The 15236-nt window shown below is 51.4% G+C and overlaps 3 protein-coding genes across 7 annotated transcripts in view; all 3 read left to right on the top strand.

Annotated features, from left to right (window-relative positions):
* The first annotated feature begins 659 nt into the window (after positions 1 to 659).
* si:ch211-207i20.2 (uncharacterized protein LOC568537 homolog) lies at positions 660 to 4021 on the top strand. Its single transcript, XM_041029642.1, has 5 exons — positions 660 to 1027; positions 1343 to 1502; positions 1589 to 1647; positions 1723 to 1819; positions 2193 to 4021. Exons 1-5 carry the CDS (start codon positions 821 to 823, stop codon positions 3209 to 3211), a joined length of 1542 nt encoding a protein of 513 aa, XP_040885576.1. The 5' UTR covers positions 660 to 820; the 3' UTR covers positions 3212 to 4021.
* A 73-nt stretch (positions 4022 to 4094) lies between these two features.
* On the top strand, positions 4095 to 10494 carry LOC121175796 (TBC1 domain family member 12-like). 5 transcript variants are annotated; one of them, XM_041029641.1, is made up of 16 exons: positions 4099 to 4840; positions 4982 to 5021; positions 5055 to 5253; positions 5855 to 5957; positions 6989 to 7101; positions 7597 to 7679; positions 7796 to 7913; positions 8287 to 8393; positions 8553 to 8621; positions 8709 to 8800; positions 8914 to 8985; positions 9215 to 9343; positions 9456 to 9565; positions 9769 to 9926; positions 10010 to 10113; positions 10206 to 10494. In XM_041029641.1, the coding sequence occupies exons 1-16, from the start codon at positions 4601 to 4603 to the stop codon at positions 10245 to 10247; spliced, it is 1779 nt and encodes a 592-aa protein (XP_040885575.1). In that variant the 5' UTR covers positions 4099 to 4600; the 3' UTR covers positions 10248 to 10494. The 5 variants fall into 5 exon arrangements, with proteins under 5 accessions (XP_040885574.1, XP_040885572.1, XP_040885571.1 ...); XM_041029639.1 differs by having other exon boundaries at positions 4982 to 5253; XM_041029638.1 differs by having other exon boundaries at positions 4097 to 5253; positions 5858 to 5957.
* Positions 10495 to 10602: 108 nt separating this feature from the next.
* The window catches only part of noc3l (NOC3-like DNA replication regulator), a 5591-nt gene continuing 957 nt past the window's right edge, over positions 10603 to 15236 (top strand). Inside the window, exons 1-12 of the mRNA XM_041029467.1 lie at positions 10603 to 10757; positions 11680 to 11884; positions 12128 to 12254; positions 12390 to 12544; positions 12629 to 12706; positions 13333 to 13463; positions 13553 to 13714; positions 13908 to 14001; positions 14090 to 14265; positions 14619 to 14747; positions 14857 to 14988; positions 15115 to 15195. Coding sequence (XP_040885401.1) covers positions 10749 to 10757; positions 11680 to 11884; positions 12128 to 12254; positions 12390 to 12544; positions 12629 to 12706; positions 13333 to 13463; positions 13553 to 13714; positions 13908 to 14001; positions 14090 to 14265; positions 14619 to 14747; positions 14857 to 14988; positions 15115 to 15195 — 1479 coding nt within the window. The 5' untranslated portion in view covers positions 10603 to 10748. The remainder of the gene's footprint in view (positions 10758 to 11679; positions 11885 to 12127; positions 12255 to 12389; positions 12545 to 12628; positions 12707 to 13332; positions 13464 to 13552; positions 13715 to 13907; positions 14002 to 14089; positions 14266 to 14618; positions 14748 to 14856; positions 14989 to 15114; positions 15196 to 15236) is intronic.

The raw sequence follows: 15236 nt of genomic DNA, 5'->3' as shown, positions 1-15236 counted from the left end.
AAACATCAGCAGGAATATTTCAAAATTTATTCACAAGAAACATAAAACAGCCTCCATCGATGTCCTCCTGTCAGCTGTTCACCTGCAGGACGTGTCCCACCCGCAGCTCATCCAGTCTGAGGATCCATCAGGTCCAGACTGTCCTCCAGCAGACGGAAAACAGGAAGAGGTGCAGGCAAAGAAATCACACACAAGTTAAACAGAGTCGTGTGTGTGTGTGTGTGTGTGTGTGTGTGTGTGTGTGTTTGTGTGTGTGTGTGTTTGTGTGTGTGTGTGTTTTCAGTGAAAACCAAATATGATGTTGTGGAAACAGCAGCTCACACTCACTCACCTTCCTTCCTTCAGGTGCAGCAGGTCTCATCTGTGTCTCTGTTTCACAGACTGGTCACATGAGGAGAGACCGGATGCTCTTCAAAATAAAGTTTTAAGACTCTGTCACGGGCAGAAACGTCTCATTAGATTTGTGCAGGCTGAACGATTCAGCGCGTAATGAGACGACAATGATCCGGTGCAGACTGCGCCCCCCTCTGGGACGATCCTCCTCCCCGGGAGTCCAGGATTCTTTCAGTAACGGAGCACAGTATTTTGAAAATGCGGACCGATTTCCTGTCCGACCCGGAAGAGAAATAAAAGCCTTCCTCCGGTTCAGCCTGTGCTGCTTGTTGTCAGCTGGTTCCTGCCGGAGTCGTTTTCTCCTGAAGTGTCGGTTTGATTTACTTAAGCTCTTGAAACAGAACAAACGGTGCTGGGCGGATGCTGTCCGTCGGGCGGGAGGCCGTCAGCCATTAGCCGGGGTTCAGCGGGAGCAGCGGCGGGCGGGATGAGCTCCTCCGTGGCCCTGCACACCCAGCTGGCTACCGTCATGGAGTCTCTGGTCCACGCCGCGGTGGCGGAGCTCCAGAAGCTGGTGGAGGACAGCGCGGCCTTCCTGCTCAGCCTGGAGGTCCGGACCGGCACCTCCGGCAGCGGCGCCGAGGAAGAGTCGCCTCTGCCGGCCACAGTTCAGGCCGAGAGCCGGGAGAAGTTGGTGAGGAGCGGGGCGGCTGGTCCCTGGATGATCAGTGTGTGTCAGGCAGCGTCTCTGAGTGTTTCTGTGCTCTGCGGTGGTGTCGGTTGTGTTGTCGGTGGTGGTGTCGGTGGTGGGGTCGTAGTGCTGAGTGACCGGTAACACGGTAGATTTTAAAAACGTTTGATCTCTGGTGTTTTAACAAAATGATCCAATCATCAAAACGCTGTTGATCTGTGTTTGGGTGAGAAGAGAAACATGAGATAACTGGTTCATATTAAAAGCTCAGGTCTGAGTCAAGGGTGTGTCTGACCTCTGACCTCTGACCTGTGACAGGTGCTGTTTGCCTCCATCATGGAGACTCTGGGGAACGAGGCTCTGGGGAAGATCATGAACATCGTGGATGAAGCCAAATTGCTGGTGGAGCTGGAGTCGGGCAGAGGGGGCAAGAGACCTCAGACCAGCGTCCTCCATGTCCTCAACAACACACAAGTTGGTATGTACAGAGGCCCCGCCCCCGCAATCACACACACCAATCGGGATGATGGCATACTAACGTGAAGTGTGATGTGTCCGCCACAGAGCTGGAACATTCGTACGGTCTCCGACTGCAGAGCTCTGACACAGATGGGTCCGCTCAGGTAAGGCTCCTCACCTGCTCATCAGTGGTGCGTTCACTGACCCGACCGTGATGTCTGTATGTTGTGCCACTGCAGAGCAAACCAGAGGAGGAGGGTGCTGAAACTCCGTTTGTGATGGCGGTCACCGTGAAAGACGAGCATGGAAACATCGACCTGGGAGCCATCGCTGAGAGTGAGCACCTGATCAATATCTGTCAATACATGTCAGAGATCGATATCTGTCCCCGATCAGGTTCCGATCGGATCAGGTTTCTGTGGGTCCAGCTCGTACTGGAGGTGAAACGAGGCTCTGAGGCTTCGCTGACTGGCATGCAGCAGTTTGTGCTGGTGGCAGGTTTCTCACCTGTCAGGTATCATCAGCACAGGTGTGACTGCTGGACAGAGACGTGGGGGACAAGAGGAAGCTTTTATTCATTTCGATTATGGGTTGAAACGATGACATGACTCTGCTGCAGGTGACGGTGGAGGCGGTCCTCCCTCGGTGCCGTCGCCTCGCCTCGTGTGTTGACGCAGATCCTTTAAACTGTCTGTGTTCTTCCCTCCAGGAGCTCGAGTTGAAGCAGCTCAGCCGGTTCCTCCCGACCTGCAGCCGCAGAAAGTTTCCAGCTCACCTGAGTTTGTTCTGCAGAGCGTCACCTGGAAATACTTCATGTGCACGGCGTGCGGTAAGTCCTTCACGTCTCAGAGCAACCTGAAGTCTCACTACCGCATCCACACGGGGGAGAAGCCGTTTACCTGCAGCGTCTGCGGCCGGGCGTTCCGTCAGAGGCAGAGCATGCAGAGCCACATGCGCACGCACACCGGCGAGCGGCCGTATGAGTGTCCGCAGTGCGGGAAATGTTTCTCCAAGCAGGCGCAGCTGAAAACGCACTCCATCATCCACACCGGGGAGAAGCCGCACGGCTGCGAGGTGTGCGGCCGCCGCTTCAACCTGCTGCAGAACCTGCACCGCCACGCACACACTCACACCGGCAAGAAGATCTTCGTGTGCAACGTGTGCGGGAAAGGCTTTACCCGCGCCGTCACGCTCAAAACTCATGAGCTTATCCACACCGGACAGAAACCCTTCAAGTGCGAGCAGTGCCCCAAGACCTTCCGCCACGCCGTCAACCTCAAGAACCACCAGAGGATCCACAGCGGCGTGCGCCCCTTCAGCTGCGACCTCTGCGGAAAGACCTTCCGCCAGTCGGTGAACCTGAAGATCCACCGCAGGATCCACACCGGCGAGCGGCCGTTCAGCTGCCAGGAGTGCGGCAAGACGTTCAGCCAGCAGAGCAGCCTGATCTCCCACGGCCGCACGCACTCCAACGAGAAGCCTTTCGCCTGCAGCTCCTGCGACAAGAAGTTCAACAACGCCAACAGCCTGAAGCTGCACCTCCGCGTCCACACCGGAGAGAAGCCGTACACCTGCGACATCTGCGGCAAGACCTTCAGCCAGGGCAGCCACCTGAGGACGCACAAGAGACACGTCCACGCCGGCGGCAAGCAGTACATCTGTGACAAGTGCGGGAAGAGGTACTCAGACCAACGCAACCTGAAGCTGCACAAGTGCGGCTACGCTTGAATGTGGAATACTCTCCTCCTCTCGTCAGGTTAATGTTGGGAATAAAGTTGGAATATTCAGGGAGAACAAACGTGATTTTATTTCAGGATGTTTAAATTGAAATTCTCAGTTTCTTTGACAGAGCCCACTCAGAGAGAACAAGCTACAGTTTATTTACTGTTTGGATTAAAATGTACATTTTTTTCTATGGAGTTTGGAACATTCAGAGCAAACCATTTCAAATGTTTGGAATAAAATTCAGTTTCTTTAATGGAGTTTTAGTTTGAGATTCGTTGACAGCTGCTGTGTGTTAGACAGGAAGTGGATTTGTTTGAACTGATCAGTGATCGGAACAGATCAGATATGTATTGATGGGGGCGGAGCGTCTGCTTCAGGTATAATGTTCCTGAGTGATGTTGATGATGAGCCAGAGTATCCAGTTTTTGTTCTTTCACTTTAAATACTACACTACCCATGAGCCTCAGCGTCGTCTGTTGCCATGAGGTTTCTGACTGGATGATTCTCACAGCAGTGCTCTCTGGGAGTCAATGTTGTGAACACAGTCTGTGACCTTTGACCTTTTCAGATCTCATGTCTCAAGTCTCATGTCTCATTGATTATCTGGAGCTTCACTTGACACCTACTGGATATAAGCCCCGCCCACTGAAATATTGTATTCTGATTGGTTGAAACCGTTAATTTCAGTTCATTATTTGACTGATTTTGTCTGTAAATGTGGACATTGTTGCTTTTTTAAAAAAAATAATTTTCTAAATAATATTTTTCATGTGTTTGGAAAATATTAATTAAACCTACAGACTTCTGCAGAGTGAGCACATCTGTCTCCATCCAGCTGCTGTTAAAGGTTCATTTTAAGCCTTAATGTTCAGTCACATGACACGAACACAGTGAGAACAGAACATAGGTTCATTCTGCTGTCACAGGTTTCGTCTGTTCCAAAAGGACACACATTAAAAAACATACAATATACGTCACGCTGGCGTAGCCCTCCTACGTCACCGGAACTGAGAACATGGCGCCTCTCCTCCCCGAGCTCACCTGTCACTGCGGAGGGCGCGAGCGGCCGGGCCGACCGACTCTCTGCCGGACCGACGCCTCCGTGTCCCGGTCGTGAATCTCCGGTTGAATCCGCTGTCCGTTCACCGAGAAGGAGGAGCCGCCGCTGGGTTTGTTTCCGAGCAGCGCCGACAGGAGCTCCGCAGAGACGAGGCACCGATCCGTCAGCGATAACAAGACCGGAAACCAGAGAGGCTCACCTTCAAAATAAAACCTGAAACAAAACAACCGGAAGCCATCGGGTTTACCTGCAGAATAAAACCTGGAACTTCGGGTGAATCATAAATGGACATGTAGAGCTGAGAAGTGAACGCACGCTGTGGACGGAGTGAAATGGAAAGAAGCGGAAACAGCATGGACAAGCCCTCACCATGTCATCATCATCATGACCCCGCCTCATCTGCTGACGTCATCACCCAGGGTCATACCACCAGTCCGTGGTGTTCACATCACTGCGATTATGGCCCACAAGGACCAATCAGAAGCTGCTCTGATGTCAGGAAGGCATGTGACGACCAGGGGGCGGGGCCTGATACAAGTGATGATGTCACCAGTACGTCACATACAGACAGGGTAAATCCAAACGTGGAAACAAACCGTTTGTGCTCAGACAGCTTAGCGTCCTGCACTGAGGGGTCAAAGGTTCACCCCTGTCACGGGCTGGGCACTGACCTCCACCTGGATGTTCCCACCCCTTCTTCTTCTTCTGTACAGCCATCAGAGGCCTCTCAGGTAGATGCAAACCCTGTGACCCTGACCTCGGACTCCGGTTCGCAGGTGGGGGATGTGACCTCTGACCCAGGGGAGGTCAGCTCCGATGACGAGGCCTTCATCAAGGAGCAGCCGTGGGGCCGACCTAGTCCCCCCGATGCCGCTCCTCGCCCCAGGAACACGTACGGCCGCAGGCGCAGCGCTTCAGGTGAGCTGGTTCAGGGCGAGTCTGAGCTGCAGTCCAGGAGGCCGGGCATCATCGAGTACTTCAGCAGGTAAGACGCATCAGTAACAGGGCGACAACGACCACAGTCATCAGTCGCTTCATTAATATCACTTCAAATGTCTCATCACGTGAGTCAAACCTCCACAAAGACACACACAGCCACAACAAAGACGCACACATGTCCACAACAAAGACACACACAGCCACAACAAAGACGCACACATGTCCACAACAAAGACACACACACCCACAACAAAGACGCACACATGTCCACAACAAAGACACACACAGCCACAACAAAGACGCACACATGTCCACAACAAAGACACACACACCCACAACAAAGACGCACACATGTCCACAACAAAGACACACACAGCCACAACAAAGACGCACACATGTCCACAACAAAGACACACACAGCCACAACAAAGACGCACACATGTCCACAACAAAGACACACACACCCACAACAAAGACACACAACAACAGAGGCCCTAACCCTCTAAACTACTATAGTCAGACTTGTCTGATAATCTGTTCATGACTTTATTCATTTAATATTTAAAGTTCTTTATCTTGCATTAATTTATTAAACTGAATTAACCTTTAATCGAGTAAAGCGTGTGTGTGTTTGTGTGTGTGTTCAGCAGGAAGCAGCGACCCGTCAGTCACAGTGTTGCTGGTTGGAAGCTGTTTGGAAAAGTTCCTCCGAGACAGAGTCCATCCAAACAGGCCCGGATCATCCAGCAGGTACGGATGAGCTCCAGGACCAGGCAGAGGAGGTCCTGGTGCCTTTATCAATTTCCATCTGTGTGTAATAGTTGAACAGCTGCAGCAGTGAGTCTGATCTGAGATCAGTCAGATGACGCTGCCTTGTTTCCCTCCAGCAAAGCGCAGCAGTCAGTCTGTCCTCTCCAGACCTGCAGGACTCGGGGGTACGGACTCTTTGCTGCTCGTCTTCCTGCGTGTTGTTGCTCCATCATCCATCATCTTCATTAAGTTGTCATCAGTTTTCAAAGCTTCGTGATAATCGCAGCTTCTTCGCTCAGGCTGAAACATGTTCATGCCTTCATGCCTTCATGCCTTCATGCGTGCCACCTCCACGTTCAGTCTGAACACGTGTGAAGTCCCGAGCTCGTCTCAGCATGTGCTGACCTTAGTGCTGTTTCAGTGTTAATAACACGGAGCTTCGTCTGGAAGCAGCTGTCAGAGAACACACTGAGGAAAACAGCTGTCTGTCTGCCTGGGTCTGTGAGACCTTTTTTAACATGTTTGTCCATCATTGGTCACTTCGAGGTGACATCACAAACAGGCGTCGTCTCATTGGCTGAGCATTTAAAGGTCAGGCTTTGACAAAAAGCCGTCAAAGCAAGCCGTCCTCACAGAGCTGACCTCTGACTGAACAGTGGGTCCAAAATGGAGGAAGCACCGGCTTCACACTGTGTCCCTGAAGGTCTCACAGTAAAGACCAGTGAAGGCAGCATTGCATTGTGGGTGATGTGGGACTGACAGGAGCACGAAAAGCTGCATTTTTAGAAAGTTCAAAATCTGTAACTTGATGCAAATGAGGCGAACTTTGTCTGGAAACTTTTCCAAACAAACAACAAAGAAAAAACGGAGACAGGAAGTGTCAGCGTTTAGCGTCTGTGCAGGTGAAGGTCTTCGCTGTAGTTTGATGATCACCACCCGTCGCTGTCAGTCCGTCAGTGTCTGACTCTTGTCATCAATTGTTCTCTCCTGTTGTCATGGCGACTGAGGCGTGTGTTGTGATGTTATTGCAGGAGTTTGAGGCCCGCAGCTCTCCTACCCATCATGCCACGCGGCAGCAGAACAGGAGGAAGGTGGAATTTGAGCCGCTGTCGACCACAGCGCTGATCCTGGAGGACCGCCCACCGTATGACCACTTCCTGTTTCCTTTATTGACATATATTTTTTCCATTTGTTCCATTTCCTCTTTGGTCATTTCAGGTCAGCGGCTGCAGGAAGCTAAAGTCTGCGTCCTGATTGGCTCAGACAGCGTTCTGCGTTAACGTTGGTCTGATTTACAAACATGAATTAAAACCTGATCTGTTTTTCACTGGTGAAATAATTCTGAATCAGCTGGTTACGCAGAAATAAACTGTCAGACACCTGTGGAATAACATCCCCCTGTGGGTAACACAGAATCAAACACATTCTGACCAATCGCCATCAAGATCAGCAGCAACGCGAGCAGCTGATCCCAGATCTGCACAGGAAAACTCATCCTCAGCAGATGTTTGTCCGTCAGTGTTGGTCAGATGTTTGATGTGTGGGCAGACGTCACGTTAACGGAGCGTAAGGTCAGCGCTGTCTGTTTGTCCAGCACTTCCTGTCCCTCAGCTCGTGTCCCGACTCTGTCCATGTGCAGGAATCTTCCCACCAAGTCGGCCGAGGAGACCCAGAGACACAGGCAGCAGTACGAGCAGATGGTGGCCGGAGCCAAGAGGAGAGGTCTGTTTGTTTTAATCTGCTGCACCTCCCACACGGGTGGGGTTTAACAGAATATTTACACACACACGCACACTGTCTGTCCATGATCGTCCTGTGTGTGTCGTCCTCCCTGTCAGAGCTGAAGGAGGCTCAGAGGAGGCAGCAGCAGATGAAGGAGAGGTTCCGACAGGAGGAGGTGATCTCCAGCGCCACGCTGGTCTGGAACCAGCACATCCTGCCTCACTGGGACACCATGTACGACCACTGTGTGTGTGTGTGTGTGTGTGTGTGTAAATATTGATCAGTGTGTGGATCATGTTTCTGATCGTTAGTCTGAACAGTTCTGCTCAGAGTCTCCTCCTGTCATTAGAGGTGAAGCCGGAGTTAAACCTGAAGTTATCTGGCTAACCACGGATCTTGCTTGGTAGCACAGGACTCAGGACTTAGATCTGAGACGTCGCTGTAAGAAGTTCAGACCAGAATCAGAAGCCTGTTCTGGCTGAGCTCCGTCCCCTGAGGATCAGGTCTTTCTCTGTCCGGGCAGGTGGATTATGGACCCGTGAAGAAAGTCTGGATCAGCCCGTTGTGTTAGATTCAGATTGTGAGCAGTGTTTCTGTTGTGTTTCAGGAGGTGGAGTCGGCGTGCTCGGGACCTGTGGTGGGGGGGCTTACCCCCCAGTGTCCGGGGACGAGTGTGGAGCCTCGCCATCAGCAATGAGCTGAACATCACTGCGGGTATGGACAGCATGGAGGACTCCGGTTTACATGGACCTGGTTCTGCTCTCAACTTAAATGTTTTGATGTTTGAACAAACTTTGTGTCTTTTCTCCTCCTCCTCCTCCTCTTCCTCCTCCTCCTCCTCCTCTTCCTCCTCCTCCTCTTCCTCCTCCTCAGAGCTGTATGAGATCTTTCTGTCCAGAGCGAAGGAGAAGTGGACGAGCCTCAGTGAGACAGAGTTGGAAGGTAAGAAGAGACGGAGGCAGTTTAACTTCAGATTTAGTTTAACGTCTGACTGAATGTCCTCACTCACCTGGAGACGTTTACCTGCAGACGACGTGTCTCTGTCTGGCAGAGAGTCCAGTCTGGAGCTGATCACACGGGACATTTCCAGAACCTTCCCCTCGCTGTGCATCTTCCAGAAGGTGGGACAGTAGAACTCAGGACAGCAGAGTCAGATAGAGTCAAACTGAAACATCATGACCTGCACCACCCAGAGGGCGGAGACAGGAAGTGAATTCAGACTTTTACTTTGCAGGGTGGTCCTTACCACGACCTGCTGCAAAGCATTCTGGGAGCTTACACCTGCTACAGACCTGATGTGGGATATGTGAGTCTCACACACACACATCTGGAGCGTCTCTGATCTCTTTTGACTTGAGACATGACTTGGACTTGTCTCTAAAGTCTAAAGTTTTAAACATGTCATGTCCATGACTGTAGTCCAGTTCCCTCTGACCCCCCACAGCTCACCTTGCTTTGATTTGTCTTCTGCAGGTTGATCCAGCAGAGCCCCTCAGTTCTCTGTCTGTCTCACAGTCTCTGTGTCTCTCGCCCAGGTGCAGGGCATGTCCTCTGTAGCAGCCGTTTTCATCCTGAATATGGACGAAATCGCAGCTTTCGTCAGTTTCTCCAACCTGATCAACAGACCCTGTCAGCTGGCTTTCTACAGAGTGGACCACCAGCTGGTCAGTCCCTGACCTCAACCTGAGCCGGATTTTAATCTGAAACGTGTTAAATTGATCACACATGTCATTTCCTGTCTCTTCTTCTGTGCTTCCTGTTTCCCTCTGTCTGTAGATGCTCAGGTATTTTGGGGCCTTCCAGGTGTTATTTGAAGAGACTCTTCCTTGTCTCTTTCTTTACTTCCAGTCTTTAAGTCTGACCCCTGACCTCTACCTCATGGACTGGTGAGTCTCTGAATTACATTAGACCTCAAATAAAGCTAGATTTAAAGGAGCAGTCCAACAGAGTCCAGAGGGAAACTGGCTGCCCATTAATTATAATTATATGAATAATGATGGAATTGTTCAGTTTAATGGATTTTTGATGTGTTTTTAAAGGCTTCTCCCCCCCCCCCCCCCCCCCCCCCCCCCCACACACACACCCTCAGGATCCTGTCTCTCTACACAAAGCCCCTCCCTCTGGACGTGGTGTGCAGAGTTTGGGACGTTTTCTTTCGGGATGGGGAGGAGTTCCTGTTCAGGACGGCTCTGGGCATCCTGAGACTGTACCAGGACGTCCTGCTGCGTATGGACCTCATCAGCATCGGTGAGTATATCTGATGTGTGTCTGTCTTTAGGGACGGAGCCTCATCAAACACAGGAAACTATTCTGGTTTGTCCTTCCCCCAGCTCAGTTCCTGTCCCGCCTCCCTGATGAAGACCTGCTCTCTGATAGGCTGTTCTCCTGCATCTCAGCCACGCCCGTGCTGAGTGGGAACAGGAAGTGGAGTCAGGTGAGTCACCTGACACACCTGTGGAACACAGCTGGAAAAAGTAAACTGTGAAGAGATGCAGCTGTAAAGAGTTTTTCCTTTTTCTCTCTCAGGTGTTTAGTTCCTGCGGAGAATCAGAGCCCAGCAGCAGCTGAACCCAGCTGCTTTTATTTCTTTCACCTGTTTGTGTGCGGCGGTTCATGGAAACATGAAAACCTCTGTGGATGTTCATGTTTGCAGTGACAGAATCAGTGAACTCATCTCACCTGTAAAATGAAAGAGCAGGTGACCTGGTTCTGGTGTCTGCTTTTCATTCTCTGCTGTTGAGTCCAGCTCAGTCCATGTTCCCTTTGTTCTTCTGTATTTATTCAACTATGAGCTGATAATAAAGCGGTCACGTGATCTGCCGCTGTTCGGATTATTTTGTCCCTCCGGTCCTCCCGCCGCTGGTGTCGCTGTTGTCTTCACAGAGGAGACTTTGTTTGACTGTTACCGGGTCATCGCTCTGAACCCGGTTCTCACATCAACACGCGTGCGGCCACGGACGGTGTTTAGCTTTTCACCCAAACAGCGGCTCACGCTGTTACACACACACCGAGCACGGTTAACAAAGCCTCGGCCTGAAGCTGTGAGTGCGACGGAGAGTTCCCGCCGCCATGGGTCCGGTAAGTTCCCACCGTCGGCCACCGTTCATTTCTCCCGTTATCTCAGATTCCACAGCTGCTGTTTGCGTTTAATAAACCCGCAGTTTGTGTGAGCTCCAGACTCCATAGAGAAATCTGAGAATTTAAAGTTTCACACGGGAGCAAACTCAAAGTGAGATAACCAGAAAATGATCAGCTTCAAATCAACATTTCACTGTGAGCTCAGTCACAGAATGGAGCCCTCCTGTTCATCCCTGCGACACCACCATACTCCATAGGGAAATGTTTGAATTTAAAGTTACCGTGCTTACAGTGAAAGCTTCCCACTTTGTTGAACATGGTAGGAAGCATTTCCTGAACTGCGTGGGTCTTTAGATTAAATCAGCCTCCATATAAGTGACCAGGAGTGTTAATTAGAAATGTAAATTACATATTGTTAATGCACAGTTACAGTGAGTTTACTCAGCTCTGTACAGACTGGAAAAAAGTTCTGACACCAGCTGAGTTTTGTTCAGCTCATGATTGGTTATCAGGTTATCAGTTTATCTCTGGAGTCACTCAGTCGTTACCAGTCGTTGTTGTGTTGTGAGGATTTGCAGCTTTTCTCTGTTTGATCTCACTTTAATCAGAATCTCCGGATGTTTTCACTGTTTCTCAGACTGTTGAATGAAAATGTGGTTTTGTTGTGGACATTTAATGGATGAAAAACACTCAAGTTATGCATATAAAAATAATTCAAAGGAAAAAATTAAAGGAAGTAATAGATAATAATTATTTAAACGTTTTTGTTTTTTAAATTATGGCATTTAATCATGACGAGTTAGTATCTGTCTGACAGTTTAGTTTTGAGAGTAGGATATCGATGAATGAGGAGATGATAATAAAAGCATATTTTACTGTTGTCATCTGTCTGCGTTTTTCCTGATTCCCTCTCTCCCTGCAGCCTCGCTCGAAGAAGCGTCGGCCGACGTTCCGCCGCCTGCTGAAGACGAGCGGCGTGAAGCTCGAGAACAAGCTGAAGAACCGTCAGCTGAAGCAGCAGAACGTCGCCAAGAAGCAGCGTAAAGAACAGAAGAGGCTGAGGCAGGCAGTGAAGGACGCTGCCATCAGGACGCCCCGTCCACTGGAGACGTACAGGAAGAGACCAGGTGAGGGACGACCAGCTCTGCTGTAAAACTGGTAGCTTTGCCGCAGAGCTGGTCACAGTTTACCTGCTTCATCTAACGCAGCAGCATGTTGAGCAGCATCATTAATGACCTCATAGAAAAGTCATGAGTCACAATTTTATATTGGTGAAGTTTGAAAATATTTGCGTCTCCCAAAATGCACTGCTGAGTTTTTTTCCCAGCTGCCCTGGGGGTTTGACCTTCTCTGCTGCGTGTCTCCGACAGAGGAAGAGGAGGATGAGGAGGAGTTTCTGGAGAGTCTGCCCACAGATATGATGGAGGACGATGACCTGCAGCAGATGACCGCCATGGCTCGACAAGCCTCCTTCATCACCAGAGACCTGTCGTCATGGTAACTAAACAAACACCCATTAGCAGGTGTCCGTCATCAGTGTTGTGTAATTGTGGATAAAGTTTTCATAAACAGAATATTGATAAAGAAAACTGTGGCTGAGGTGTGTTTGTTTTGTGCGGTGGGGTGTCTCAGCGGGCCGGTGCACGGCGGTAAGAAGCGGAGCTCAGAGGTCGTTCGGAGTTACGAGAAGGTTCCGAGGAAGATGGCGAGGACAGAGGAGAAGGAGGTCATCCACCTGCTGCCCATCAAAGACAAGACGGGAGTCATCCCACAGAGCGTAGAGAGAGGTACGACACACACTGTTGATCCGCCGATTGATCCGATGATTAATTTCATTGGTTAAACGTCACTTCTGTTTTGTTTGTTTGAAGTTGTCAAAGAGCAGCAGGAAGAGGAGGAGGAGGAAGAGGAGGAGGAAGCTGCTGAGGAGCCAGAGGAGTTAGAAAATGGTACGAAACACTGAAAACCACTTTACACACAGACACACACGGAATATTCTTATTGTAAATGTTTTGCTTTACCCGGGGCTCGTTGGCTCTGACCCGAGGCTCGTTGGCTCTGACCCGGGGCTCGTTGGCTCTGGCCCGGGGCTCGTTGGCTCTGACCCGAGGCTTGTTGGCTCTGACCCGGGGCTCGTTGGCTCTGGCCCGGGGCTCGTTGGCTCTGGCTCGGGGCTCGTTGGCTCTGGCTCGGGGCTCGTTGGCTCTGGCCCGAGGCTCGTTGGCTCTGACCCGGGGCTCGTTGGCTCTGGCTCGGGGCTCGTTGGCTCTGACCCGAGGCTCGTTGGCTCTGACCCGGGGCTCGTTGGCTCTGGCCCGGGGCTCGTTGGCTCTGACCCGAGGCTCGTTGGCTCTGACCCGGGGCTCGTTGGCTCTGGCCCGGGGCTCGTTGGCTCTGACCCGAGGCTCGTTGGCTCTGACCCGGGGCTCGTTGGCTCTGGCTCGGGGCTCGTTGGCTCTGACCCGAGGCTCGTTGGCTCTGGCCCGGGGCTCGTTGGCTCTGGCTCGGGGCTCGTTGGCTCTGGCCTGTCTCGGGACTTGGGCTTGATGTGGTTGTAATGTGTGCTCCCGTGCAGAGGGGGAGCCAGAGAGCGTTGCGGCGCTGACAGCAGAGCAGAGAGAGCAGCTCAGAGTCCAGAAGATAAACCAGAAGAAGCTGCTCATCGCCAGTCTGGGATCAGCCATTATCTCAGACCCCTTCAGTAATGTAAGTCTGGACCACAGATCCAGAATCAGATGCACACAGAGACACGTGACTTACAGGGACAGTTTGTATAATATTGTGTGTGTGGTCAGATGAAGCGGGTGAAGGAGCTGCGTGGGATGCTGATGGAGTCTGACCCCTGTGTGGCGGTGACGGTCAGGAAGCTGGTGATGGTTTCTCTGATGGAGATCTTTAAAGACATCGCCCCCACCTACAGGATACGACCCCTGACCCCTGCGGAGAAGGCCACTAAGGTGTTTGTTTGCACAGCAGCACAATCAGATGCGTTCACACATGCCTGTTCCATTATATGACAGAGGGAAGAAAACGGGTTAATCATTTTATTCATGAAACTAATTAAAAATAAAAAGAGAAATTAAAGAAACTAGAACAGAGAAAATAAAAAGTTTCCACGTTCCTCCTGTGCTCGGTCCGTTTGTTCTGCAGGTGAAGAAGGAGACTCAGCAGCTCAGAGAGTTTGAAGAGGGCCTGCTCAGTCAGTACAAGTTCTACCTGGAGGACCTGGAGCAGGTCATCAAAGGTACACAACCACAGCAACACACTCAAACACACAGTGCACGTCAGCAAAGACAAGCACATACCTCACGGCGTGTGTCCTTCGTGTTCAGACTGGAAGCAGAAGAAGAAGAAGCGCAGCCAGGCGGTGGGTTTCCAGTCGTACCGCAGCCTGGCTGAGGTCGCCGTGCGCTGCCTGTGCGAGCTGCTGCTCGCTCTGCCTCACTTCAACTTCCACAACAACATCATCGTCATCCTCGTCCCGCTGATGAACGACCCCGCCAAGAAGGTGAGAGCTGTGTCTGTGTGTCACAGGTGTCGGCCGTGTGTTGTGATGCGTTCAGGTGTCTCTGTGTGTCACAGGTGTCGGCCGTGTGTTGTGATGCGTTCAGGTGTCGGCCGTGTGTTGTGATGCGTTCAGGTGTCTCTGTGTGTCACAGGTGTCGGCCGTGTGTTGTGATGCGTTCAGGTGTCTCTGTGTGTCACAGGTGTCGGACGTGTGTTGTGATGCGTTCAGGTGTCGGCCGTGTGTTGTGATGCGTTCAGGTGTCTCTGTGTGTCACAGGTGTCGGCCGTGTGTTGTGATGCGTTCAGGTGTCGGCCGTGTGTTGTGATGCGTTCAGGTGTCTCTGTGTGTCACAGGTGTCGGACATGTGTTGTGATGCATTCAGGAAGCTCTTCCAGCAGGACAGAGTGGGCGGAGCTTCGTTGGCCACTGTGAGGGTTGTCTCCGGCCTCATCAAGAGCCTCAATTACAACGTCAGACCTGAGGTAGCGACACAAACGCACCCAAATCAAATCACGTCCACTTTAACATAAACACCAACCAAACCGCACCACGTCAGTGACATGTCTGACGGCAGAGTCCCGCCCCCTCCAGGTGCTGAGGACGCTGCTGAGTCTGAGGATTAAAGAGGTCGAGGTGAAGAAGGACATCGAGGCCACGGCACCAAAGAGGAAGTTCATGACCAACAAAGAGAAGAAGAAGAACCTGTCGAGGATGCAGAGGAAGGTACGTCAGCTGATCGAGGCGTCAGAGATCAAACAGGTGCAAACAGACTCACCTGTTGACCTGTGTGTGTGTGTGTGTGTGTGTGTGTGTGTGTGTGTGTGTGTGTGTGTGTGTGTGCGCGCGCAGTGGAAGAAGGCGGAGGAGAAGCTGGAGAAGGAGCTGCTGGAGGCCGAAGCCTCCGAGAGCAAAGAGAAGAAGATCAAGCTGGTGAGTCGAAAGCTGAGAACATGAATCAGCAGAAGTTTATT

This window comes from Toxotes jaculatrix, chromosome 21 (assembly GCF_017976425.1).
Source record: "Toxotes jaculatrix isolate fToxJac2 chromosome 21, fToxJac2.pri, whole genome shotgun sequence".
In the NCBI taxonomy this organism is placed as follows: Eukaryota; Metazoa; Chordata; class Actinopteri; family Toxotidae; genus Toxotes; species Toxotes jaculatrix.
Note: the sequence above shows the minus strand (reverse complement) of the source record. Positions and strands in the feature narration are given on the sequence as shown.

Bases quoted from the DNA above. Each gene is read 5' to 3' on its own strand.
- LOC121175796 (XM_041029637.1), top strand. From the start codon at position 4,601: ATGGAAAGAAGCGGAAACAGCATGGACAAGCCCTCACCATGTCATCAT. The intron at 8,986-9,214 runs GTGAGTCTCACA...TCTCTCGCCCAG, and splicing joins ACAGACCTGATGTGGGATAT to GTGCAGGGCATGTCCTCTGT. The intron at 9,927-10,009 runs GTGAGTATATCT...TCCTTCCCCCAG, and splicing joins TATGGACCTCATCAGCATCG to CTCAGTTCCTGTCCCGCCTC.
- si:ch211-207i20.2 (XM_041029642.1), top strand. From the start codon at position 821: ATGAGCTCCTCCGTGGCCCTGCACACCCAGCTGGCTACCGTCATGGAG. The intron at 1,503-1,588 runs GTATGTACAGAG...TGTCCGCCACAG, and splicing joins CCTCAACAACACACAAGTTG to AGCTGGAACATTCGTACGGT. The intron at 1,820-2,192 runs GTGAGCACCTGA...TCTTCCCTCCAG, and splicing joins CCTGGGAGCCATCGCTGAGA to GAGCTCGAGTTGAAGCAGCT.